Genomic DNA, 26,537 nt, shown 5'->3' on the forward strand with positions numbered 1-26,537 from the left:
TTTTTATTAACGTGGCCTAAGAGGCCAGCCACATTATGTTGATTTTCAAGACCATATGTCAATGCATTTCTGACAAACTAATATTTTCAACATTTGGCCAAGTGTGATTAGACACACAAGGAATTTGGCTCCAGTGCAGAAATTATCAGTGTACATGGAGATGCAACATAACAATAACATTAATAGAAAAAAATAACAATAATACCAATAAGGGGGGAGGAGTAAAGAAGATAATAAGAAGGATAAATAATAATAATATAGCCATACTACATGGGTAAATAAACAGACATTAGATAGCACTGTGATAATTAGGTGTTCAGCAGTGATGACATGAGGAGGAAACTGTCCTTGTATTTAGTTGCTTTGACATGCCCTATTGCACTACCCCAAGGGAGGAGGTGAAACAGTTTATGTCCATATCTTCTCATCCCTCCTTCTGACCCGCACAATAGACAGGTCTTCTATGGAAGGAAGGCTGTTTGCAATTGTTTTTTCTGCATTCTTAACTGTTTGTTGAAGTCTGTACCTGTCCTGTTTGGTTGCTGTACCAAACCAGACAGTTATAGAAGTACAAATGACAGACTCAATAATTCTTCTATAAAATTGTATCAAAAACTCCTGGGGCAGTCTGAACTTTCTAAACAACATTCTTTGTTGTGTCTTTTTAATAATGTGTTAACTGTTTTAAATGTATTTTTCACCCTGTTCTGTAATTTGGCTTTGATCAGTTGCTAGTATATAGCTGGCATGCTTTAAAGAAACAATGCATTGTTCAGATTGTGTACATTGTCTTGAGTTATTAATCACAAAGACAAGTAGGTTGCTAGCCACCTATGATGATTTTCAGTTGGCAAACAGCTCTTCCAGCCTGCCATTTATTGTATTCAAGCTTTCTTATGTACCTTGAATAATTAATTGAGTTCTTTGGATAGATTTGTTGGTATTATGTATGTATATTTATTGAATGGCATCTTATTTATATGTATATCAACTGATTCATTTTTTGTGAGTTTCCAACACTAGAGTTTCTTATTAGTATCATTCAGCATTGTTTTTAATCACTATAATTCAGTGAGTAGGACCAAGAGCTGCTGAGAGGTCCAGCATTATCAACGGGAATTTTGTACATTTTGTTATGTACTTCCCAGCATAAATAATTTGCCAAGTTGATCGTGTGTATCCATGTTATCATTTTCTTATTTATTTAGATGTATTGGCTGCTGTAGCCACCCAAAAAACCCAATGCAATCCTAGGCTGCATTAAAACAGGGATAGAATCAAGATCACACGAAGTGTTAGTAACATGTCTTGGTAGGAGCACACTTGGAATACTGCATCCAGTTTTGGTCATGTCAATATATAAAAAAAGATGCTGAGACTCTGGAAAGAGTGCAAAGAAGAGCAACAAAGACGCAAGATTTGGATATGTCTAATCTAGTGAAAAGAAGGACTAGGGGTGAGATGATAGCAGTGTTCCAATATTTGAGGGGCTGCCTAAAAGGAGAGGGAGGGCAACTTATTTTCCAAAGTACTAGAAGAGAAGGCAAGACAAGAAGTAATGGGTGGAAACTCAAAGAGAGTAGCAACCTAGAACTAAGGAGAAATTTCCTGCAGAACAATTAATCAGTGGAAAAACTTGCCTTCAGAAGTTGTGGGTGCTCCATCACTGAAGGCTTTTAAGAAGAGTTTGGACAGCCACTTCTCTGGAATGGTATAAGGTCTCCTGCTTGAGCAGAGGGTTTGACTAGAAGACCTCCAAGTTCCTTTCAATTATCTAATTTTGTTCTATTCTGGACTGGAATATTGGAGATGACCTTGACAGAAATATGCAACTGTTACCAAGGGAAAGAGGAGTGAGACATAGTTTACATTCTGGGAAGCTAGATAATGTTTGAAGTGGCCAGGCAAACATCTCCCAGATTCACTAAGTTATAAGAAAGAGAAGAGAGATAGCACAAACTGTCTCTCTCTCACAATGGACCCCTTAGGGTCCATTATTGAAGCTTATCTCAATAAAGTATAATTTTTCTTGTGGAGTTGATTCTAGTCTGTTTGCAGGGCTGGCAGTAACCTGTATCCAGGCTTCAAACATTATCAAATCATAGAGTGATGTTGTCAATATGGGTGTGTGTGTGTGATATTTTTGTCTTCCTGGGTTTAAAGAAAGTGTTGAAGCCACATTTTATTTTGAAGATATTTTAAAGCTATGTTAGAATTTTCAATACAGTAAAACTTTCTGTGCCTCAAAATATTAGAGACACAGCACCATCCAAATAATCATTGCCATCTGAGGATGACATTGAGATGACACAAACATTTTGATAAAAAATAAAATATTGAAGGTTTTTGAAAATTGTTTATATGATTGAATTCAGTTTTCTACTAGCAGCCCTTCAGTTAGATTTTCTTTCTTGGATGTTTTTATCGAGCTTCATCTCTTCAAGGTTCTTTTCTACATCCAAATGTCTAAAACTTAAAAAGCATCCAATATAACTGGACAAGCAGAGGCCACCGTTATATTTGAGAGGTTTATGTAAATCTTAGTATCCTGTGTCAACAGAGATACCAGAGATTTTACTCAGAACAGGATGCGTTATCCATTCAGCCTTGATAACATGACAAGATATTCTGAATCATCTGTTTCCTATTGGTAGGAACACAGCAACTCTCTAATCCTGTAATAATCCTCTCACCTAAATCCTAAATTTGTCATCTATAAGTGTGTTGACAACTCAGAAGCTGCCATTTTAGCCAACCAATGGGTGTTTGCTATATTCTCTGAAAAAGTTTAATAGGAAACAGTTGTATGATTTTCTATAAATCATAAACAAGATAGTGGCTTTTACCCCATGAAGATTTATGAATTATTTTTGGTCAACAACCATACATCACATGACATGACAACTATGTAAACCTAAACTACATGATGTAGCTGAGTAGAGCAGGGTGGGAAAGATTGCATATATATATGGAGGAGACAAAAAAGTGGATCTATGACCTACAGTGTAGTGACTGCAAAACTATTAGGACAAAGATGTAGAAGGCTGGCAGAATTTATCCATAAACACCAACCAGCAGTCAGAAGACATGATGAAAACTCTTTAATTTCACAAAATATGGTACAACTTAACCATAGTTTCAATTGGGAAACCAACCATCCTAGACCAAGCCAAGTCCAAAAATGCTAAGGAATTTCTAAGGACCTGGCACTCTGACAAATTAGCCATCAGTAGACATACAGACATAAACAATATCTACATACTATGCAAAAGAGACAATCAACAAGCCAAAAAGGGAACAAAAAGACCAAAATACCTCCCCACAAGCAATCAGCACTCAGAGGATGATACATTATCTCCAAGATTAACACCAGACCAATAATCAAGTAAACAATGCCCCAATCAAGGAACTGCGGAACAAGCCAACAGACCAACCAAAGAATCTCTTAAGACCATCCCCACCAACATTGACAGGGCAAGCTATTAGAACATCAGCTGAGAGCAAAACTCCACTCCTTACTAGCACGGATGTTATCTAGCTTGGGTAATGAAACATTTGCAAAAAAACAACTAAGCCCAGAGATCACCAAACACCCCTTCAAGTTCATCATTCCCTGTTGAGAGGACCAACATGTGTAATTTCAGAATACTTACTTATTTTTTTCTCTCCATTCACTCATTCATTCTGCAAACTTATATGGCTGCTCATCTTTCTTCTTTGACAAAAAGAAAAACACTTTGTGTGTGTCTGTGTGTTGTGTTTGTTTTGTGTGTGTGTGTGTACGTACATACATTTTATATATATATAAACCCGAACAACCAAAGACATACATCATACATACATACATACATACATACATACATACATACATATATATATATATACACATACACACACATACACACACACACCACACACACACACACACACACACAGTGTGTGTGTTTATTATTATGTCATATTCCCTTTTGCCTTTCAGCTCTACCCTAGGAGCCTTCTAGGCAGGAAACCATTTTTTTGTGTTGCATTTTTGTGCTGATAAATAAAGGGAGACTATTATAGATCTATTTCAAGCTATTTAGCTCTCATCAGCTAGCCATACTCTTACTGGGATTTGAAATAAATATGTGTGTGTGTGTGTGTGTGTGTGTGTGTGTGAGCAAACTGGCATATCACAACTTTTTAATGCAGCCTTTATCTTTGTGTTTGATTTCAGAATCTTTTAGCAGAGAAGGTGGAACAGCTTATTGAATGGAGTTCAAGGCGCTCAGTCATCCGTATGAATGGAGACAAATTCAGAAGGTTTGTGAAGGCGCCACCTCGCAACTATTCAGTGATTGTCATGTTTACAGCTTTGCAGCCACAGAGACAATGCTCAGTTTGCAGGTAAGTCCTCTCCTCTCCTCTCCTTGCTTCTCTCTGTAGAAAAGCTAAGAAGCCATTATGATTTTTTTAAAATAAAAGTTTATAAAAGTTACAATAGTGTTCAAATGTCTTGCTCCTATATTACCAGTTCCATGCAAATAATAAAAAGAGATTCTTTGTTTAGAGGAGATAAAGTACAGTTTTCATCTGCTTCTTCTGCTAATGGCCTGATCTACTAGCAGGTTTGGACTATGTGCGAATGTATACAATTCATATAGCTTCTGATTCTAATAATGCTGAATTGCCTCCAGTATGTATCTTAAGGAAATGGGTTAAATCAAATTTATTTGTAAAGTAAATTATTACCTAATCCAGCAACTTTTAATTTTGTTTTTAATTTTGAACACTTTTTCTAGCATATTTTTTAAAAGCAAAGTTGACATTTCATTTCTGCTTGGAACTTTGTTCCTTTTTCTATTTGCTCCAGATATTTTTTGTAACATTTTGGAGCCTATTTACTATGATTTGCAGTCATAGCTGTGAAGAGTATGTATAAAAGAATGCCTGGTGGAGGGGTGGGGAAGGAGGAGCAGTATACTTAAAATTGTTTTAAAATATGCTACCTAAACAAAACTAGTGATTTACTTCATTAGCAATTATGTAGAGGGAATCTTACTATTCTGTAATGAACTCAATGCAGTTTATTTATTTAATTTTTATGACACTAAATCTTACAACTTAATGGTGATTTATAATAGTAGACCATTACATAACAAATTCTAGAATAGATAAAAATACAGCAGTCAGTAACAATTTCATAAAATTAATATCCATTATATAGTTTAATCTCTACTATTTAAACTCTTGTTGATACCTTGTAACCTTAAATTGGATGAAATATTGCATCATAGAATAACAATTTTTGGAGCAACATAATCCAAAATATTTACAGACTGCATGGATCTATGATTACTAGGGCATTGAAATTTGGCAAAGTTGAGCCCGTGATAACACTACCACATCTTCTGATTACACTTCCTGGAAACCTGTAGGTTGTAGGACACAAGGGAAGTTGGAAGGGTGTATCCCCACTTCTTCCTCACCTCCCTTTGGCCCTTGCACCCAATCAGTGGGTTGCAAGTCCTTGTAAGTGACTGACCTTTAGAAGGGAGGCAAAATTTGAAATATCTTAATGGTAGTAACCAGTGAGGAAAGAATGAAAGAGTGACCCTGTTGCCTGCTGCTAATGTGAAAGAGTGACCTTGTTGCCTGCTGCTAACGTAGGACTGGCTGACTTCCTGGAGGAATGGGGCCTTTGGAAACACACTGGAATGGAGATCGGTGGGGGGGGGGGTACAGTTTACCTAGTAGTCTATGGCTTCCTGTGTCCCGTCTCCTCCAATAGAGTAGCAGGCAGTTCTGTGGATTAGCTGAGGAAGAGGCTTCCATGCAGCTTTTCTGAGGATCATGAGGGAATGGAAAATGGTGCAGTCTTATATGTGGAAAGAGGGGGGAAAATGGAGTAACTGGGATGCTTGCTGGCAAAGTATGGCTGGCTGAGGGAGAAGGCTGCTGTTACCATGTTTCCCTGAAAATAAAATAGGGTGTTATTTTCTTTTGACCCCCCAAATAAGCACTTGGCCTCATTTTTAGGGAGGTCTTATTATTTTTGAGGTGCAGGAGACGGCAAGCGTGGTCACCTCATGGCTGCTGCTGTGTTGCAATATTTTTGGGGAGGGCTTATTATCTGGGGAGGTCTTATTTTCAGGGAAACAGGGTACTACTGCTGCTTCATTGGATCTCTCCTGAAGGTTATGAGACAAAAGGAAATGGGTGCCTCAGATGGGATGATTCTACTGGAAAGCGTGATCCTGGAAGGGAAATATGATTAAGATATATCCACAAATTGACTTTTGTATATTAGTATTTTAATTATTTGAATTACCTAGTTAAGTTTCTAAATCTCATAGTTTGGATTAGATTTGAGTGTTCTTTTTGCTGGGCTGAAAAATTAGGAAAATTTGGTTTTGGTCTGTGTAATTGCAGAAGCATTCAAGGCATTCCTCTGTTCTGCAGCATGCTGACATGTTTATGAGTTGTTGGTGTTGCACACTATGGGAGTTGCTAAAGCTACACATAAGCAGACACTTGCAGTTTTGGCAGCACCCAGGCCTGCCTTAAGACATGCTTGGGGAGGCATTAGTTGCCAGAATTTGTTATACACTGTTCTCTATTGGGTTTTTCTAGGCATTTGAATGTCTCTATAGTTCCTCATTGTGTTCACCTTCAGTTTTCTTTTTCCAGGAAATAAACTCTGAACAGGTTCCTGTAGTGCCTTTTTTGAGTGACAGGTTGGCATGACAGAATTGGTTTGGCAAACAGTAAAGGGGCTTATTGTTTGTTGCCAAGAAACTGCTTTATCCTCAGGAGGGTGAAGATCAGGAATGATCAGAGCAGCTTTAAATGCTTACTGCCCTGATTATTACATGAAAGAGCTAGTAACACATCCCATTATGCTGATCTTGGTGTAAATCTTTTTGTTCATGAGATTTTATACTGCATAAATATTGTCATTTCATAAAAGGATCCCATTTACTGATGGGGTGGGGAAGAAAAGGGCTTAAGATTCATCTTTTACATGCCATAGGCTATGAACATATCCCATTAATTTCAGTGAAATCCATCTCTAAATAAATATTAGGATTGCAAGCTCATCATTTCATAAGAATGCAGCTGGACATCTAAAAAAAGAAACAATTAACTCATTGCTTCTAGTTCAAAACATTTTAAATAGCTTGGATTTAAGATCTCACATTTGCTACAGGAAAAAAAATGAACTAAATGAAGTTGACATTTCTTTACCTGAAAATGATAACAGAAAGTTAATATTTCTTAAACAATGAAGCAATTAAAAGTTGGGAATTTCAAACGTACATATAGAAGATAAATTCTCCTAAGTTGGCGGAGACAGCGGTCATGCATGGTCAGTCAGTAACCAATAGTCTACCAAAGTGATGTCATCACTTCTGAGGAGCATGCTCCCGCATTTTTAGACCCAGTTTGATCAGTTTGGCTGTGCTAATTGCTCTCTCCTCAACTTGACTTATTAATTGACTATTCTAAATTATAAATTCTGGATATCTTTAGCTCCTGGGCTCCTGGAGAGGCATAGCTGGGGCTTATTCGAGGCTTTTGCCTCCGGATTGGCCTTCGGGCTTCAGAGGCTCCCTGGCAAACAGCGTAATCGGGCAATAGCGGTTGGAGGCGCCACTCAGCACTGCCACCTCTGCTGGCTTCGCCTGCATTTCCTTTGCTGCCAATGCCACTAACCGCTGCTGAGAGCCGCCGGGAGCCGCCAAAAGCCGCCACAGCCGCCGGGAAGCGCCGCCACTGCTGCCGCACTTCGCCGCCGTTTGTTTGCGCTCCTGCTGCTGCTAGACCACCGCTGCTTCGCCCTCGCTTCTGCAGCCTTGCCGCAGGGCCTCTGACGTCCACGTGCAGTCTGTGGCCTCGGCTACCTCGGGGCGTCAGCCCAGAGGCTCTGTAGCCTCAGTGGCCATCTTGTTTGGGTGCAAAAATCATCGGGTGGCCATTTTACCTCCTTCAACAAGCCGTGAGTACAGGCCATGGCCTTCACTCCTAATTCTGAGCCACAAGGGCCTCCAAACTCCTTGAACCCTGTTCCCACCACCGAGTCCCCTTCATCTGGGACCCACAGGCGCAGGCCTGCTCCAGAAACTATGCCCACTGGGCCCCCTTCCAGGACCCCCAGATCTAATCACAGGGGTGCAGCCAATCCATCCCCTCGGGAAGATGACAGTGCCTCTCAGGCCCCTCCAAAGAAAGCCAGGGCCAAGGCCAAGCACACTGAATCACATGTATTCCAGGCCCAGATGCCTTTTCACTCCAGTCCTCCTCCTGACCTATCTTCTGATTTGGAGGATGACCTCTCCCCTGTGACTTCCATTCTCCATCGTGAGGATGCCAGGGGCACAGGCAATTTGGCCAGCAGTGGGGATGATTCGGATGGCGGCAGGAGCATCACCCCTGATGAGGATCCCCTTTGCACAGAGGACATTTCTCCCATGCCCCGCCGCCACCCTTCTTACTCACCTGGCATGGCTAATATATCTGAGGCCATCGAAGGGGCATAGCTGCTGGACTTAAACACAGGTTTCTTGCTTCTCCATCGTCCCTTGGGCACAGCTTCACAGCCGCTGCCTTCAGTGGTTTCTTCTGCCTTTCCAGAAAACCAACAGCAGCTGCTCCCTAGTGAAGGTCAGCTTGACTCCAGAGGTTCTGCAATCTCTGGACTGGTGGATATCCCTGGCTCCCTTTTCAGGGAACCTTCGCATCTCATAGTTACCACGGACGTGAGCTTGACGGGGGGGGGGCTCACCTGGAGAATCAAGTAGCTCAGGGTCTCTGGTCGGATTCCGACTGATCCCACAGTATGAATTGGCTAGAATTGAGGGCCATCCATCTAGCCCTCCTTCACTTCCAATTCTCTCTTCGCAACACACATGTACTAATTCGGACAGACAACACGACAGCCAAGGCGCATGTCAACCGCCAAGGGGGGGACTAGAGCGGTATCTCTCATGGAGTCTGCCTTTCGCCTAGGAATCTGGGCGAAAGCCAACCTTCTCTCTCTCCATGCCGAAAACATCGGGTTCCGACAACACCAGGGCTGACTGGTTGAGCCACAAAACGATCGAACCAGCAGAGTGGAGCCTGAATCGTCGCATCTTCCACCAGCTGTCATCCAGGTACGGGACAGCAACTCTAGATCTCTTCGCAACGGCGTCCAACAAACGACTGCCCAGGTACATGTCTCGCTACATGACACCAAGCACGGAAGAAACGGACGTTCTACGGTGCAGGTGGCCTCTCGGTCTCCTGTACGCCTTCCCTCCCTTCCCCCTGATAAAGAAGGTGATTCGGAAAATGATAGAGGAGGAAGTCATACTCGTTCTAATCACACCCCATTGGCCACGCCGGCCATAGTACGTGGACTTAGTCAATCTCTCAATAGGGCCTCAGTGGTGCCTCCCAGTGACACCCACCCTTCATCAGGGATTCATTCACCATCCCGACCTGCACTGGCTCCGCCTAACCACTTGGAGGCTGAGTGGGCGGTCTTGAGGGTGCCTAATCTTTCTGAGACTGTTATTCAGACCATTCTGGCTACCCGCCGCCCGGCCACTAATCGGATCTACGAATCCACGTGGCAGACCTTCATTACGGTGCCTTTCTCGAGGCGAGGACCCCCTAAAGGCTTCGGTCCCCCAACTCTTGGAGTTCTTACAACATAAGAGTCTCTCCCCAAACACCTTACGACGGCAGGTATCGGCTCTTTCCTCAGTTCTCTCACTTCACCGAGACGAACCCTCTCCTTGCATCCTCACGTCCACTGATTCATTAAGGAAGCTTCTAATCTCTGTCCTCCTGTCATTCACCTCTCTTCGTCTCTGCTAGAAAATAGACTGATACCTTTTGGAATGGAAAGCATAACAGGCTATGTTTCTTTTAGGAAAGGAGAATTATGCTGAGAAATCAGAGGGAAGATTGGTTTTGAATGTTTTCTTTCCATCTTCTATAATCATGCCATTATGTATAGGCTGCAGACTCCAATGAACTGAGAACCTTCTCTTGAGTGGTTTTTTTTTTTCCTTAAGAATTTGCAAACCTTATGGTTTGGAAGACAAATATTGTGTGTTACCAATCTCTGCAAACAGAATGATAGCGGGTAGAAGGCCAAGGCACCAGTGCTTGCTAATAATCTTTGCTTCTCCAGGGGCCAGCGCAAGAAAAATAAATTATGCAAAGTAAATAGCCTTGCTTAATTGCTGTAATTAGTCAGGTTCAATGATTCTCATTTCTTTATATTGGGCTTTTTAAAAATGTGGACTTGAGCCATAGCTGACCTTGAAAACCAGGGGTATCATTTAAACATGCTCATCACCGCCACCAGCCTCCATATCCAGTTTATCGGGAAAAAAAACTAAGGAGGGTAATCTTTTGGTCACCTAAAGTAATCCCACTGACCACTAATAAAATAAGTCAGTGCATTATTTAGGTCTGCCTCTTATCATTAAGTCTCACTTGATCATTCAGGAGCTAATGATGATTAGCCCCTGGAAATTAAGGATTTCCCCCTCCTATTCTGGAAGATAGCTAAGTGAAACTATCAATTTTGCTCAGCAAATGTAGTGGAAAAGCAATCTCCTCTATCAAAAAGCTGCTATTCAAGCTGTAGCTACAACTGGTGAAAGTTGGATTGTATCTGTATCAACTAAATGAGTAAAATTAGAAACTGTCACTGTGAAATATCTGAAAGTATATTACTAGTTTAACTGTAATAGAGTCTAATGTCAACTCTCCCAGCAGTTCATAGCATGCTTTTCTGCCTTTTCATTGTCCTCTAATCTTTCGTCTTTTTTTCTTTTATTTCAGTTAATATCGCTTTTCAGGGAAATTATTATTTCTTATCAAAGTTCACATCAATAATCATAAAAGGCAAGGGCTTGATGATTAGAATTTTCAAACTAAAAGAGACAATACCCCAAAAGTGGAGGAAAAAATAAGCGAGCAAGATTCAAGGTCATTATTAAAAGACATTGATATCTAGATCTTTATATCCAGGTTGACCACCAATGATGTTGGTGATAATCGTTGAAGATAATATAATCGTTCTTAGTCCCACAGGTAATAAATGAAACCGAGATTTGCTGCTTATTATGTGTCCAGTCTTGAAACAACTGCTAGTAAGAAGGGAAATATTTTATCTTTTCAGGAAGAAACAAACCCCACTTTCTAGTAACTGTCCCTTCAGGTGTGTGTGTGTGTGTTCCAGGGTTTATATTTGGGGCTTATATTTTACTAGTTTTTGTCTACATGAGGGTGGGAATCCTCTTGCCCTTCTAATGCTACTGACCTACAATTCCTATTCCTACCATTATCCATGCTTGGTGTTACAGTTCTGCAATATCTTAAGACCATAGACTTAGCAAAAGGTCTGGACTTTTCCCATCTTTTCTCCTGAGCTGGGTAAAATGTAGAGAAGGCATTCCAATTCGTGTTCACTGCAAATTTCCTTTGGGATTGTTTATTTCTCATTACTTTAGCAAAGATGCAAAATCTTAGGGATAAGCTCTTGAACATGTTTATGATCCCCTGAACACAGGCCAGCATCAGATTTATCACATGCGACTACTGATTTAGGCAATTGCTTGTAAAAGTTAATGTGGATGATAAGTAATGAGCTTTTAGTAGACATGCATAGATAATATCCTTCCTGCAAGCCAAGATTGTTGCAGGCTTCAGTAAGACTTGTTGACATTGCACACTATAATGTGTAAGGGTATTGGCAATGGTTTGAAAGTCTCTGGGACCATTCAGATCCACCAAGCAGAATGTGAGACCCTTCAGACTATACATTTATACTCACATTCCAACATGCATCATGTTTTTCAGGCCATGCTGCCAATGTTACTAGTAGCCACTTGTTTATGAGTATAGGTCATCCTTGACTTAACGACTACAATTGAGTTCAAGATTTCCTTTGCTAAGCAAGATAATTGCTAAGTAAATTTTGCCCCATTTTGCAACCTTCCTTGCAACAGTTGTTAAGTGTATCGCTGCACTTGTTAAGTTAGTAACACATTTGTTAAGTGAATCAGGTTTCCCCATTGGCTTTGCTATAGAAGGTTGCAAAATATCATCACATGATCCCGGGACATGGCAGCTTTCATCAATACATGCCAGTTTCCAAGCACCCAAATTTTGATCATGTGACCATGGGGGATACTGCAATGGTCATGTGTGTGAAAAACATAACCCACTTTTTTCAGTGCCTGTGTTAACTTTGAAAGGTCACTAAATGAATGGTGAGTGGTCAGTTGTGGACTACCTGTATATTGTGCCTATCTGCAGTAGCATGGAAAAAACTTTCTTATGAACTGAAATGCTGCAATGGTTCCCTTAAACCAGGGGTGTCCAAACTTGGCAATTTTAAGACTTGTGGACTTCAACTCCCAGAATTCCCCAGATACCTAAGAGTGTTATGGTTAGGAGAAAAAGGGAAATGGAGCAGAGCTGGCTGGGGAATTCTGGGAGTTGAAGTCCACAAGTCTTAAAGTTGCCAAGTTTGGACACCCCTGCCTTAAACAGTGGGATTTGGTACTTAAGGTATTAGACTGGCAGCAGAGAACCAAGTTTAAGAAGCTATTTTCTCTCTTAGACAAAGATACCTAAGAGTGTTATGGTTAGGAGAAAAAGGGAAATGGAGCTCCTGAAGGAAAGTAGTATATAAATCTAAAACATAATTGTTAGCAAACAAATGTGAAAGCATTTGCTTTTCTGGAAATCCTCCCATCAGCAGACAACTGTGCTGAATATACGTAGATCATCTGTTCAGTTATATCCTCAGTTCTACTTGGGGGAATTCAATGCAAAAAAAATCTGCAGCATTTTGGCTTTTGTTTTCCCATGATGTTTACAATATTGGAGAGCTGAATTGATTTATTTCTGGTATAGCTGCATTGCAGTAGAAATCAGTCTGAGTCTCATGTTTGTACAGGTATACATCCATACACACAGACATCGTGGGTCCATTTCTCTTTTGGTGGAGATCTTATTTTGCCCTTGCTTGTGGCTGTTGACTTTCAGGTCCTATAAGTGGGTTGTTTACTTGATAGCTTTGCAGTTCTTCCTCCATTTCCCAGATGATATGTGCAAATGCTTGACTACTGTTCTGTTTTGTCTTGCCCTTTTGTATTGAGTAGATGTGGTGCAATTGTTATCACTCTTGAATCTACAGTGGCTTGGATACAGGTCATTCGTTTTTGTTACTTTTCCTAAGTCAGTTGTAAACTGATCATGGATCCTTTTCAAACTGTTTCTGTGAGTTTGTGATACGAAAGGGGCAAGGTAGAAGTGCCCTTACACTGGAAGATTTATATGTGGATGTATCTCCTGAGCAGAGAATGAAAAATGGTTAAAGGTTTGTGGATCATTATCTAATAGTCTTGGTGTTACATTTATAATCTGCAATAAAGATTATGTTAATATTGATTCTTACTTAGTTACAGTGTAGCCATTGCCCCAAGGAAATATAGTGTTGGTTAAATAACTAAAAATGTAATAAAATGAAAATGTAAAAAGAATAAAAATTACTGCCTTCTACAGTTATAACAACTTTTCATGATAGATACTAATATCCCATTTTTCCAGTTTAGAGCATCTAAGAGTAAGTGCAAAATAATAATAATAATAATCAAGCCATCAAACTGCTCCCATCTGCTTGATACTTGCATTAGTCTCTGCTGATTTCATTCATCTCCAAGTGTCCTACAGGTGGGTCCCTTAGCACAGAAGTAGGTGGATGAAGAACATTTTTGCAGAGGGAACCAAATAATTGAGTATTTTATGAGGGCTATGGACACGTGACCTAAAGCCACTAGCTAGGAATTAGTTGTTTTGCATTTTATAAATTTGTAAGGTCTGTTGCTTCGGTGTCAATTTCATAATTCTGTAAATGTTTCCTTAGAGGAAATTGCATTAGAATTATTACCACCACCTTAACAGGTCCTTTTTTTCACTTAGAATGAAGTAAATTGGTTAGGAACACATGTACAGTATTTTTTGGAGCTTAAGAAGCACCCCCCCCCCCAAAGTGGGTGGAAATGTCTTTGCATCTTATACAACAAATATTGCGGGGGGAGGAGATTGATGCGGTGCCGATTAGTTGTTCTAGAATAGGCCACCACGGCGGTGGTGAATGTGCCACAGTGGCAGCGAAGGGGAGGTGGTAAAGGGGTTGTGGCAGCAAACGGGCCACGGCGAACGGGTGATGGCGGCGAACGGGCCAGATGAATACTGGATGGATACTGGGAGGCAGAGTCAGATTTTTTTTCTTGTTTTCCTCCCCAAAATCTAGGTGCGTGTTATAGTCGGAGCATCTTATAGTCTGAAAAATATGGTATATATAGCTTTTCTATCTATTCATTCCTTCATATACTCCTGCATTATAAACCTATAAACATACTATCTCAAAATTTAGGGAGTCAGTTAATTGTATCACCCCTCCTGCCACTGTAGTGATTGTTGCTATTTTTGATAATTTGTTTTGTCTATTGATCAAGCTTTGGTTCTAACGAATCTGATCTTCTCCAAGTTGATGCTTTCCAGTTATGTTGACATTGCAATTCTCAAAATCTCAGTGGCTGTGCTAGGTGTAAATTGTAATTCAAATCTAATTTGGAGATTTCCATTTAGGGATAGATCTACTAGGAATGCGTGCAAAATTCCATTGTTATGCATTCATGTGCCTATTAAGGTACTGAGCATCTCACAAAATATTATTTAATAGGTGACTTAAAAGACTTATTTTTGTCTTTATCTTCCATGTTGGCTTAATATCCATAATATACTAGAAGAATGGGTTCCCTTGTGCCCATTTGTTCTCTTGTACTTGAACACAAGGTGTAGGAAGGTGAGAGCGATGCTCTGGAAACTTTCCCCCAGCAGTTTAGTAAACTTGGTGCTCCTCTGTTGAAAGTATATGATATATTCCAACATTTAAACACAGTAAGCGCACCTAGGAAAAGTCCTTTTACAGGAAGACTGCTGTCAGATTATTTTGCAGTTTTGTAAGCCTGAAGCTATTTTAGCAACCTCAGTTTTGAAAAGAACATCAGGTATATTAAATGTAATAAAAAAGATGGGGGCAACATTTTTTCACGCTGCTGTATTTGAACCTAACTGAACGTATGAGCAGTTTATCATCTTTAGTAATGATTTTTACTATATCTTGATGGAGATCTCAAGCTTTACAGAGCTCGAAAAAGTCATTAGGATCTATGCAGCCAACAGCCCACTGAGCATGCTCATTGGCTGCAGGTTGCTGAGAGGAGGGAGTGGTGAAGAGAACCAGAAATGGAATAGTGCAGTGTTTCCCAACCTTGGCAACTTGAAGATGTCTGGACTTCAACTCCCAGAATTCCCCAGCCAGCATTCGCTGGCTGGGGAATTCTGGGAGTTGAAGTCCAGACATCTTCAAGTTGCCAAGGTTGGGAAACACTGGAATAGTGTATGCTGGATGGGGAATTCTAGGTATTGAACTCCAGGCATATTAAAGTTGTCAAAAGTTGAGAAACACTGGTCAGTTGGAGCTCTTAGCAGAACAACCTGACCTCCTCTATTTCTTTTTCTGCAATGGTTCTGATTAAAGTTGGTGGGATGAAACTGACAAATGGAACATACAGCTAGAAGGATTTAAATTATTTAAAAGAAATAGACCAAATAAAAGAGGAGGTGGAGTTGCACTATATATAAGAAATAACTATGTCTCTACAGAAATAGAGCACAACAATAATGAGAACTATCTTGAATGCATTTGGGTCAATATTAAAGGTTGTGGGGGAAATGACATTGCCATAGGTCTATACTACAGGCCACCCAACCAAGCAGAGGAAGAAGATGAACTTTTTGCTAGTCAGCTAACTAAGGTATGTAGGAAGCACACCACAATAGTAATGGGAGATTTTAACTACCCTGACATCAACTGGGAAACAAACTCTGCACCAAGTGGAAGATCCAACAGGTTCCTAACAAACCTAGCAGACAACTTTGTTTTCCAAAAAGTAGAGAAGGAAACAAGGGGATCAGCCATACTGGACTTAATTCTCACTAACAGAGAGGAAATGATAGAAGGTGTTGAAGCCATAGGAACCCTGGGGGCAAGTGACCATGCAATATTGGAATTCAACATTATCCAAACACAAGTAGTAGAACAAAGTCAAACTAGAGTCTTGGACTTTAAGAAAGCTAATTTCAATAAACTTAGAGAGAGCTTGGGAAAAATTCCATGGATGAGAATCCTCGAGGGGAAAACAACTCAAGAAGCTTGGGAAATTTTGAAAAATGAGATTAGAAAAGCCCAGTCTAACACAATACCAATGAAGAAGAAAAACAACAGCTCCCAAAAGAAACCAGCATGGCTGCATAAACAACTATCTGACAAACTGAAAGACAAAAAAAGTAAGTATAAAAAGTGGAAGGAGGGGGACATAACTAAGGCAGAATATCAGCAAATAGCCCGAGCCTGTAAAGATGAAGTGAGGAAAGCTAAGGCTCACAATGAAGAAAGGCTTGCCACAAAAGTAAAAATTAACAAAAAAAGCTTCTTCCAACATGTTAAAAACAAGAAAAAAGTTAAGGAAACAATTGGTCCATTGCTAGGAGAAAGTGGCAAGAAGGTGACAAGCAACAGGGAGAAAGCAGAACTATTTAACTCATGTTTTGCATCTGTCTTTACACAAAGTGATAAAACAGTCCAACCTATCAAAAGCAGCACCACAAAATTAGGAACACAAATTGAAATAGGGAAGAAAATGGTAAGTGAGCACCTGTCTACCCTAGATGAGTTCAAATCACCAGGACCGGATGGATTACACCCCAGAGTTCTGAAGGAACTAGCAGACGAGATCTCAGAACCACTGAATTATATCTTTCAGAGATCCTGGAACACCGGGGAACTACCAGAGGACTGGAAAAGAGCTGATGTGGTTCCCATCTTCAAAAAAGGGAAAAAATTAGATCCAGGAAACTACAGACCTATCAGCCTAACCTCAATACCAGGAAAGATTCTGGAAAAAATAATCAAGCAACGAATTTGCGAACACCTAGAAGCAAACAAAGTAATAGCCAAAAGCCAACATGGATTTGTCAAAAACAGATCATGCCAGACTAATCTTATTGCATTCTTTGATAATGTGACAAAATTAGTGGACCAGAGGAATGCCGTTGATATAGTTTACTTGGACTTCAGTAAGGCTTTTGATAAGGTAGACCATAACCTACTACTAGATAAAGTAGAAGAATGTGGGTTAGACAGCATCACCACCAGATGGATTGGTAACTGGCTGACCAACCGCACTCAACGTGTAGTTCTCAATGGAACTGCATCTACATGGAGGGAAGTATGCAGTGGAGTACCCCAAGGCTCTGTTTTAGGCCCAGTACTCTTCAACATCTTCATCAATGATTTGGATGAGGGAATAAATGGGGAACTCATCAAATTTGCAGATGATACCAAGCTGGCAGGAATAGCAACACTCCAGAAGATAGGCTAAAGATACAGAAGGATCTTGACAAACTTGAACATTGGGCACTATCTAATAAAATGAAATTCAATGGTGAAAAGAGTAAGGTTCTACATTTAGGCAACAAAAACGGAATGCACAGGTACAGTATAGGTGATACCTTACTCAGTAGTAGTAACTGTGAAAGGGATCTTGGAGTCCTAGTGGACAACCATTTAAATATGAGCCAGCAGTGTGCAGCAGCTGCCAAAAAAGCCAACACAGTTCTAGGCTGCATCAACAGAGGGATAGAATCAAGATCACGTGAAGTGTTAATACCACTTTATAATGCCTTGGTAAGGCCACACTTGGAATACTGCATTCAGTTCTGGTCGCCACGATGTAAAAAAGATGTGGAGACTCTAGAAAGAGTGCAGAGAAGAGCAACAAAGATGATTAGGGGACTGGAGACTAAAACATATGAAGAACGGTTGCAGGAACTGGGTATGTTTAGCTTAAGAGAAAGAAGGACTAGGGGAGACATGATAGCATTATTCCAATATCTCAGAGGTTGCCACAAAGAAGAGGGAGTCAAACTATTCTCCAAAGCACCTGAGGGTAGAACAAGAAGCAATGGGTGGAAACTAATCAAGGAGAGAAGCAACTTAGAACTGAGGAGAAATTTCCTGACAGTGAGAACAATTAATCAGTGGAACAGCTTGCCTCCAGAAGTTGCGAATGCCCCAACACTGGAAGTCTTTAAGAAGATGTTGGATAGCTATTTGTCTGAAACGGTATAGGGTTTCCTGCCTAGGCAGGGGGTTGGACTAGAAGACCTCCAAGGTCCCTTCCAACTCTACTATTGTATTGTATTGTATTGTATTGTATTGTATTGTATTGTATAAAGTTATCAAGTTCTCTTTCTTAGCCATGAAAGTTTATTTTTGGAGCAGCTGCTACTTTTCAACTGAGGATACAAATATATATGACAGAGAGGCAAAGTAAAACCTCACCCGTTTCTCTGAACAAATTGTTTGTCATATTTCTACTGCAGGGGTGTCCAAACTTGGTAACTTTAAGACTTGTGGACTTCAACTCCCAGAATTCCCCAGCCAGCTGGCTGGGGAATTCTGGGAGTTGAAGTCCACAAGTCTTAAAGTTACCAAGTTTGGACACCCCTGTTCTACTGTATAATACAGTGATGGCGAACCTATGGCACGCGTGCCACAGGTGGCACGCAGAGCCATTTGTGAGGGCACGCAAGGCACTGCCCTGTCAGTTGGCCAGTGCACATGCGTGTGCTGGCCAGCTGAGTTCACCCTTTTTTAAAGCCATTTTTCGCCCTCCCCAGGCTCTAGAGGCTTTATAGGAGCCTGGGGAGGGCGAAAAGAGCCTCCCCCCCACGGAGGCCCTCCGGAGGCTTCAGGGACCGTCTGGAGGCTTCCCTGAAGCCTTTGGAACGCTTAAAATGACCCTCCGAGCAAACCGGAAGTCACTGGGGTCGCGCATTGCATTATGGGTGCGGCACGCTTGCACACGACCCCCCTGCGCTCCCCCCACTTGTGGCACACAAGCCAAAAAAGGTTCGCCATCGCTGGTATAATATGTAAGCTAATGTAATGTAATGAGCTTGAAATTTAAGTAGAAATCTTTTGCCAAAGGTACTAAACATTTATCAATTAGTGAACCACTCGTTCATAGAATGAGCTTTAATATAAAGATAGAGATATTATTTGTGTCTTCATGGTTTTGCAGTAATGTAACCCAGCATGTTTAATGTAAATGATTGAGTTGGAGAGAATGGATTTGATTGTCTTGCTTTTGTATTCAAATTTCAGAATTTTTATTTTATAGTTAGTTTAATGCAACTAAGCATTGCAGTTATGACTTAAAGCTTGGCATGTCTCATTCAGTGCTATTTGACTGCCCTCTACAGGTTGCTAATGAAGATGCTACTGTATAATACTGTTCATTAATTAATGAAAGTTCAGCACCACAGCTAAATGCTTTGCTTTCCAATTTTGTCACTTAAATAGGATTTTGAAAGACAAGAATAATTTCTATGCTCACCCACTAATAGCAAAAAGATATGAGGAGTTTTCTCTCTTTGTTTCTACTATTAATGAACTCTTGGAAGTGAATTTTTCTTCTCATAACCATGGTGTAGAAATGCTGATTTTCTTTTCAAGGAGAGATCAGTGCACTGAGCTAATGGGGAAATGCACCTTTTTCCCCAAGTGGCATTTTGTTTGCTTAGCAGTGACTGCACTCATCTTTCTTGAATGCCGGTTATTCTTCTGTGCCAAAATTCTATAGTTACGCTGCAGTACACAGAAGACAGATCTCCCCAAGCAAAACTTGCAGCAAGAAAATATTTGGCATGCCCTGGAAACCGCATTAACCATTTTAGAAGTTTTCTTCGCCGCCACAATCTAAAAAGCTTGGATTTCAAGAAAAGATAATGTGGCTTTTCCAATTCGATGCCTTTGAGATGCGAAGCTTAGTTATGTGTGGGTGGATGGATGGATAGTCTGCAGTAATGATGATGATGATGATGATATAATAATAACAATAAATAACAATTTAATCATTGTATTTGCTGGATGACTTACAATTGTTAAAGTATTTTGAAAACAGAGAAGAATAAAACTACGAAAACAGCACAAAGCAAAGGAATAATGATGGCAAAGAAAATTAGTAGAAGGAAACAGAAGACGAAAAGGGCATTGATTGGCATCTTTAAAAAGTGAAAAACCAGATTTTAAGACCCTTTGAAATAGCAGAAGGAGGGGATCCATTTGAATTTGCAAAGAATCTCATTCCAGAAGACAGGTGCTGCTACAGAGGTGGTGCTCTTCCAGGGCCCTGATAAATGGCATTTTTAATCAAAAGAACCTGAAGTGCGCCAACTTTGACAGATGAATCTGCTGAACCAGATATTAAGAGCACCAGGTGGTTCCTTAAGTAAAAAAAAAAAAAGCCAGTGCTGTGTAAGGCTTTATAGGTGATGACCAAGTTCCTTGATTGCCAATGACTCAAGTTATTTGAACTGCGTTAAACATCTGATGAATCTGATTATTTAACAAACCCTTTAATATTCTTTTGGTTGGCTGGTTGGTTAGTTGGTTTTGCTTTTGCTTTTGTCAGTAATTATCATGAAATAGGTAAGATTTGAGGTTTATTTAGTTTAATACATTTATATGCTGCTCATCTTGTGATTCAAAGTGGCTCTTTGCAGCATATAAATTTATGGGATGAGGTTGAAGATTCAGCAATTGTATGAGAAATTATTTGACTGAATATAATGTATTCATTGTTTTTGTATCGCCTACCTACTATCATCAAGGTGGTTATGGCAAATTCTAAATAAAAACAATGCTAAAGCCTTAGGATCAATATGAAATGTCCATCAATTTGAGCTTATCTTCTAATGATTTTATGAATCCATCTAGGTAGTTTCGCTGGCAATAGTATTGATGTATTATTTCTTGCAATTTGTAGTGCCAACTCTACATGGAGACCTGGCAATTTACTCCATTTACATAGTTTAGTTACATACATATCGGGTGAAATCCTCCTGGTTCGGCCTGGTTTGGCGAAACCAGTAGGGACGATTGTCCCTGGTTCTGCGAACCGGTAGTAAAACAAAAGCTTCCGAAGATTGAGCGGATCAGCTGTGAGCCGCACAATCGTCGGAAGCTCTCTTTTTTTCACTTTTTAAAGCAATTTTTTCCTGCCTATTCGCCCGAACTATCAGGAAAAAAATGCTTTAAAAAGTGAAAAAAAATTGGTCACACCCACCCAGTCACATGACACACATCCTACCAAGCCAACCCACAGAACCGGTGGGCAAAAAAAATTGAGTTCACCACTGATACATATATACATACATACATATCTACACACATACACACACACACACACAATCTAAATGGTATTACATTCCTTTTCGAAGGTGATGATCTGGCAACCTGACAGTTAAATAAACTCTTCTATTTTAACCACCTTCCTAAAAGTTCTCATATGTTAGTCCATGTATTTTTCCCCCAATTGTCCAGTGTAGCAATTGACCCTGGTATTTCCTAATTATCTTTTCCCTTGCTAATCAACCTGATTAGTTTTTTTTGCAATCATTCAGCTTTACTGCTCTCACTAAGTTGTCCAAAGCTGTAATATCCAGACTTACTTTTAGGCTGCAACAAAACATTAAAAGAGTGAAAGGTGAAGTCAAATAGTTTTCTATCAATCTAGATGGTAGAAGCTCGGCATTTCTCTGAAGCAATTGAATTTCTAATTTGAATAGGACCACGAATGCATTTTTCACAAATAAATTCAGAAGTTTGAATTTTCAATTTTCAAATTGAAATTCAAATTTTCACCTTTGAAAATATTCAGTTCAGATGACAATATTAAGGAAAATTATATAATAATCAACATTGTATTCCTGCAATGATCAGCTAGATCAAAGGACAACTCCTTTTGGATTGGACTTTTTGCCCATAAACATAATAGGTTTTTTTTTTAAATAAAATCCTTTGAGTTTATATGATTATAAATAACATCATTGGAAGTTTTGTTCTGGATTTAAAAGATTAAGAAAAGCACAAGTAATTGAAAGAAGAGAAAATATTATCCACTGAGTGCAACTTCCAAGGAGTAATCCTGAATTTTCTACCTTAACAGGCAATTTAAAGTGAGGGGGGTGAGGGATTTTCAAGAAAATTTATTCATTATTTATTGTAATCCATTGGTAAGGGCTCCCATTTCGCAAATGCAACTGTGCACGGTTAAGAGAATTAAAATATCAAAACAAAAACAATTAATAATAATAATAATAATAATAATAATAATAATAATAATAATAATAATAATAATAATAATAATAATAATAATAATAATAATAATAATAATAATAACAACAACAAAAGCATAACATGGCAGCTGAGGGACACCAGTCAATCACCACACCACACAATCCCTTTGCCTAGGAAAACACTCAGAACAGCTTTCTCGAAATCTAGCAGCATCATGATCTATCTAGCAGAGTAGATAGATGTACTCTGGTGCTCCTAAGGGCAGGTGCTGCATCTTATGCAAAATTGATCTGGAAGTAAATCCTGCTGCCCAGTAAGTCTGATATGCCCAACCCAGCAAAGTTTGCAGCCTTTTTCTCTTAGGTAAGCTATTTCAGATGGTTCTCACTTTCAGTGTCTCTTTCAGTTTATCGGAGAGAATCTCTCATTATTTAACTCAGGGGTGTTAAACTCGCATCATCAGGGCGTCATCATGTGATATATCGCGACTTTTCCCCCTTTGCTAAACTGGGCATGGGTGTGGCCAGCGCCTGACGCATTTGGCTCGCAGGCTGCGAGTTTGACCGCCCCGATGTAACTAGTCAAATGATGGATGCCAGGATGAGCCCTTTCAAACGTGTATGGTACGTTTTGAATCTACTGTATATACAAAATGTATATTTTTAGAATTAAATAATTTCACAGCCTTGGGGCTTGGCTGAGCTTCAAAACGTGTCAAACTCCTTCTTTCCCCCTAAAATCTACTTTGCCTGGATTTTGTTTGGTTTATCATTTCATCAGGTATCATTTTGGGAAAGGGTGAGGGAAATACTATTGTTTCATATTTTGGAACTGTTTATCTTTGCTGTGATCCAAGTATACCTTCAGCTGCCCAGATCGAAATATTCAAAAACTGGTACAGAAGCAGTTATTCTTTTTTTTTTCTTGTTGTTGTTGAAATGCAAATATTCAAGTTCTGGGCCAGTTGTTCAAATGTGTACAGCAAAAATTGATTCAATGCTGAGCTAACTTGTGCAGTGATCTGTCTCTATAGAAGCAGCTGATTCTTAATCAGCTCTCGTCTCCTGGGAGCAATGTGTTATATTTGCCCTAGATGAATGATAATTTTGCAAAGTCAGTTTATCTAAGTGTGCTGCAGAGTTCACCTACCTCAACACTCCAGTTCCCTTGCAGGAACTCGGTGTGCCTTGGATGCCCTGTGCTCTCTACTCTTAGAGGCTCTGAATGAATCTTATTTCTGTATCTAAGTTTGTAAGATAAAACATGGCTCGGTGCGTAAGGAAATGATAAAAGCCAAAACTCACAGTTTTAGAACCCTAGAGGAATGTTCTTTTCTCTATTTCTAATGTCCTTTTCTTAGACAAGTGGAATTCATAATAATGTTTTGGAACCCTAGAAATGATGCCCTTGTGCCTCAAGGGACTACCACATTTATATTGTACACCATTGCTTTGTAATTCCAAACAAGTAAAACACACAGTGATATGACTGGAAATGAATCAATATTAAGGAGTGTAGTGGTTTCTTAATGAAGGTACACTACCTTATTTTAGGGGTATGATGAAGAGGTATCAGTTATGCATCCGCACACAGGTAGTTGACTTAAAATAGTTCATTTAGTGACCGTTTGAAGTTATAACAGCACTGAAAAAGTGACTTATGATCATTTTTCACACTTACGACCATTGCAGCCTCCCCATGATCACGTGAATAAAATTCAGATGCTTTGAATTGACTCATATTTATGATGGTTGCAGTGTCCTGGGGTCACCTTTGGCGATAAGCAAAGTCAGTGGAAAACCAGATTCACTTATCCTTATTACTAATTTAACAACTGCAGTGATTCACTTAACAAATGTGTTAAGAAAAGTCATAAAATGGGGCAAAACTCATTTCACAAATTTCTCACTTAACAATATAAATATTGGGCTCAATTGTGATTGTAAGTTGAGGACTACCTGCACAAGGAGTTTGTAGGCTTGATTTCAACATGCATATGATTTTTGTCATCTTTACTAATGCAGTGTTACCCATGAAGAATTGGGGTGCAGTGGAGACACTGCATATTCTGACCTAAGCAGTTTTATACTATTCCTGTATACTTGGCCACACAGAATGATATTACTTCATTCCATGTTCTTACTATTCCCTCCATGAAACCAGTTTTTCTGAAAAGATGTTTGCAAAGTGGTTATGCAAAACTCTGTGACCTTTCGGTATACTAAAAGGAAAGAAAGGCTGAGTGAGTTAATATTTGTTGTTGTTCTTATTGCTTGAGTGGCGGTTGTGCCAATATTTAAACTGGATGTATATAAGTATATGATCGTGCTTTCTATGTGCATTCCTCTCAATACACAAATTATGGTATTTTATATTAATACAATAAGAAAAATGAAAGAAAGCTAATGGGATCCATTAATGCTTCTCTTTTAAGTAAACATGATTAAAAACACATAGATCCTCCAACACAATTTAATTTTAGAAAAACTGTTACTTTAAAAAAAAAGCCACTAAATGACTATAATTTTGTTAATGGTATAGAGTAAGATTTCCCAATTCTCTCCTTTCTACTTATTTTATCAGCAGCTGACATGGATCAATTGTTCTTGCTTTTGTTTTTTTCTTAAAACATCCTCTTAAATTTAGACCAGTGTACTAAAAAGAAAAAAAAAGGATGAAAGCTTTCTTTGCAGTGTAGACTTGTCTTTACTTCTCTCCTCCTCCTCCAAATATAAAATTTTAATCAAGGCATGCCTTTACAGGTGTTCCTCATCTTACAACCTTTTGCTAGATGATTTGAATTAACCTTGGAATTAGCCGCCGGAAAAGTTCAATGTAATCTAAATTCAGTTACAACTGTTACATCATCCCCACAGTCGCATGATTACAATTTGAGCAGTCAACTCACATTTATGACTGCTTGCACCCTCCCATGGTTCTTGTGATCATGATTTGTGATATTTTTGGCAGTTTACAGCAAAAGAAATGGGGGGGGGGGACTGCCATTGGAGAAGCCAGATCACATGATTTGATTTACAACTGCAGGACTCATGTACTACACTTTACAACTGTAGTGACTTGACCTGGTATAAATGGTTGTAAAATGGGATTCAGTCATGTCATGCTTTGACTCATGACCACAACGAATTACAATACAAAATTCCTATCCCAATTGTGGTCATAAGTTGGGAACTACCTGTTTTGGTTTGGCTCAACCCAACCCTAATTCTAACCATCATAAGTTATAAGTTGTTCCAAGTAAGCTGCCTTTTTCAATTGACCATGGTGATTTTGTCGATGCCAATGTTGTTCAAGTGGTATTTCAGATATTTTGGGATTGCATCAGGGCGCCTATTACTATAGGTACTTTAGAAACAAAAAATAACTTTGCTTTTATTATTTCTTTCTTTTCAATCTTTGTTTATTTACAATGGATAAACCACTAATTATTATTTCTGTTTTATTCTTCCATCTTTTAGTTTGGCTCAGATAGCTTAGCAGGGTTTTTCAGGTAATTACTGTATATCAATACCTTTTTGCAGGGAAACAGCTAATTCAAGCTGTTATATTTGCTAAGAACTTGAACGTGTTATGTTTATGTTTTACTTTCAGGCAAGCTAATGAAGAATATCAAGTATTGGCTAACTCATGGCGCTACTCTTCAGCATTCTCAAACAAGCTCTTCTTCACTCTAGTTGATTATGATGAAGGTGCAGATGTTTTCCAGCAGGTGAGGGTGTGCCTTAGAGATTACTAAAACTGCATTTAAAAGAAATCCTTTCTTCGGAAAAACTTTCTATTTCTTGTTCTATGCATAGCGTAGTATTGATGTGTAGCTTGTAACTTCTGTTTGGAAGCTAAATTGCATTAGGCCACATTTTTGTTGTAGCGGATGGGAGATATATCAGCCTATAGCTAACATAAGACCCTAAAAGTAAGCAGAGGCAAACTACTTCTATATATTTGCCAAACAGCATGAATATGTTTATAATATCATTAGAACCCAAACACAGCTTGAATGAGTTTATTGATACCCCTTATTTTCTAACATTTGAAAAATACTTTGTTTATTTATATATTTTTAAAACCCTAAGATGAAACATAGTCCTCTTTTGATTGAGATTGTTGGGATGCAATCCCATTGTAAAACGTTAATTGGTATCAGAAAAACAACACATGTCATTTGTTTCCCCTGCTTACAAAAAAAGCTAATGAACTCGATCCTTTCTGACCCAGCTCCAACATTTATCTAATCTAGGCTTTAGATTCCCCA

The 26,537-nt window shown here is 39.3% G+C and overlaps 1 protein-coding gene across 1 annotated transcript in view; it reads left to right on the plus strand.

Annotated features, from left to right (window-relative positions):
* The window catches only part of TUSC3 (tumor suppressor candidate 3), a 143,210-nt gene that overhangs the window by 50,045 nt on the left and 66,628 nt on the right, over positions 1 to 26,537 (plus strand). The window contains exons 2-3 of the mRNA XM_081959373.1: positions 4,217 to 4,386; positions 25,877 to 25,994. Of these exons, the coding sequence (XP_081815499.1) occupies positions 4,217 to 4,386; positions 25,877 to 25,994 (288 nt within the window). The remainder of the gene's footprint in view (positions 1 to 4,216; positions 4,387 to 25,876; positions 25,995 to 26,537) is intronic.

The sequence above is a fragment of the Natrix helvetica genome, assembly GCF_964273705.1.
Source record: "Natrix helvetica genome assembly, chromosome: 7".
NCBI lineage: Eukaryota > Metazoa > Chordata > Lepidosauria > Squamata > Natricidae > Natrix > Natrix helvetica.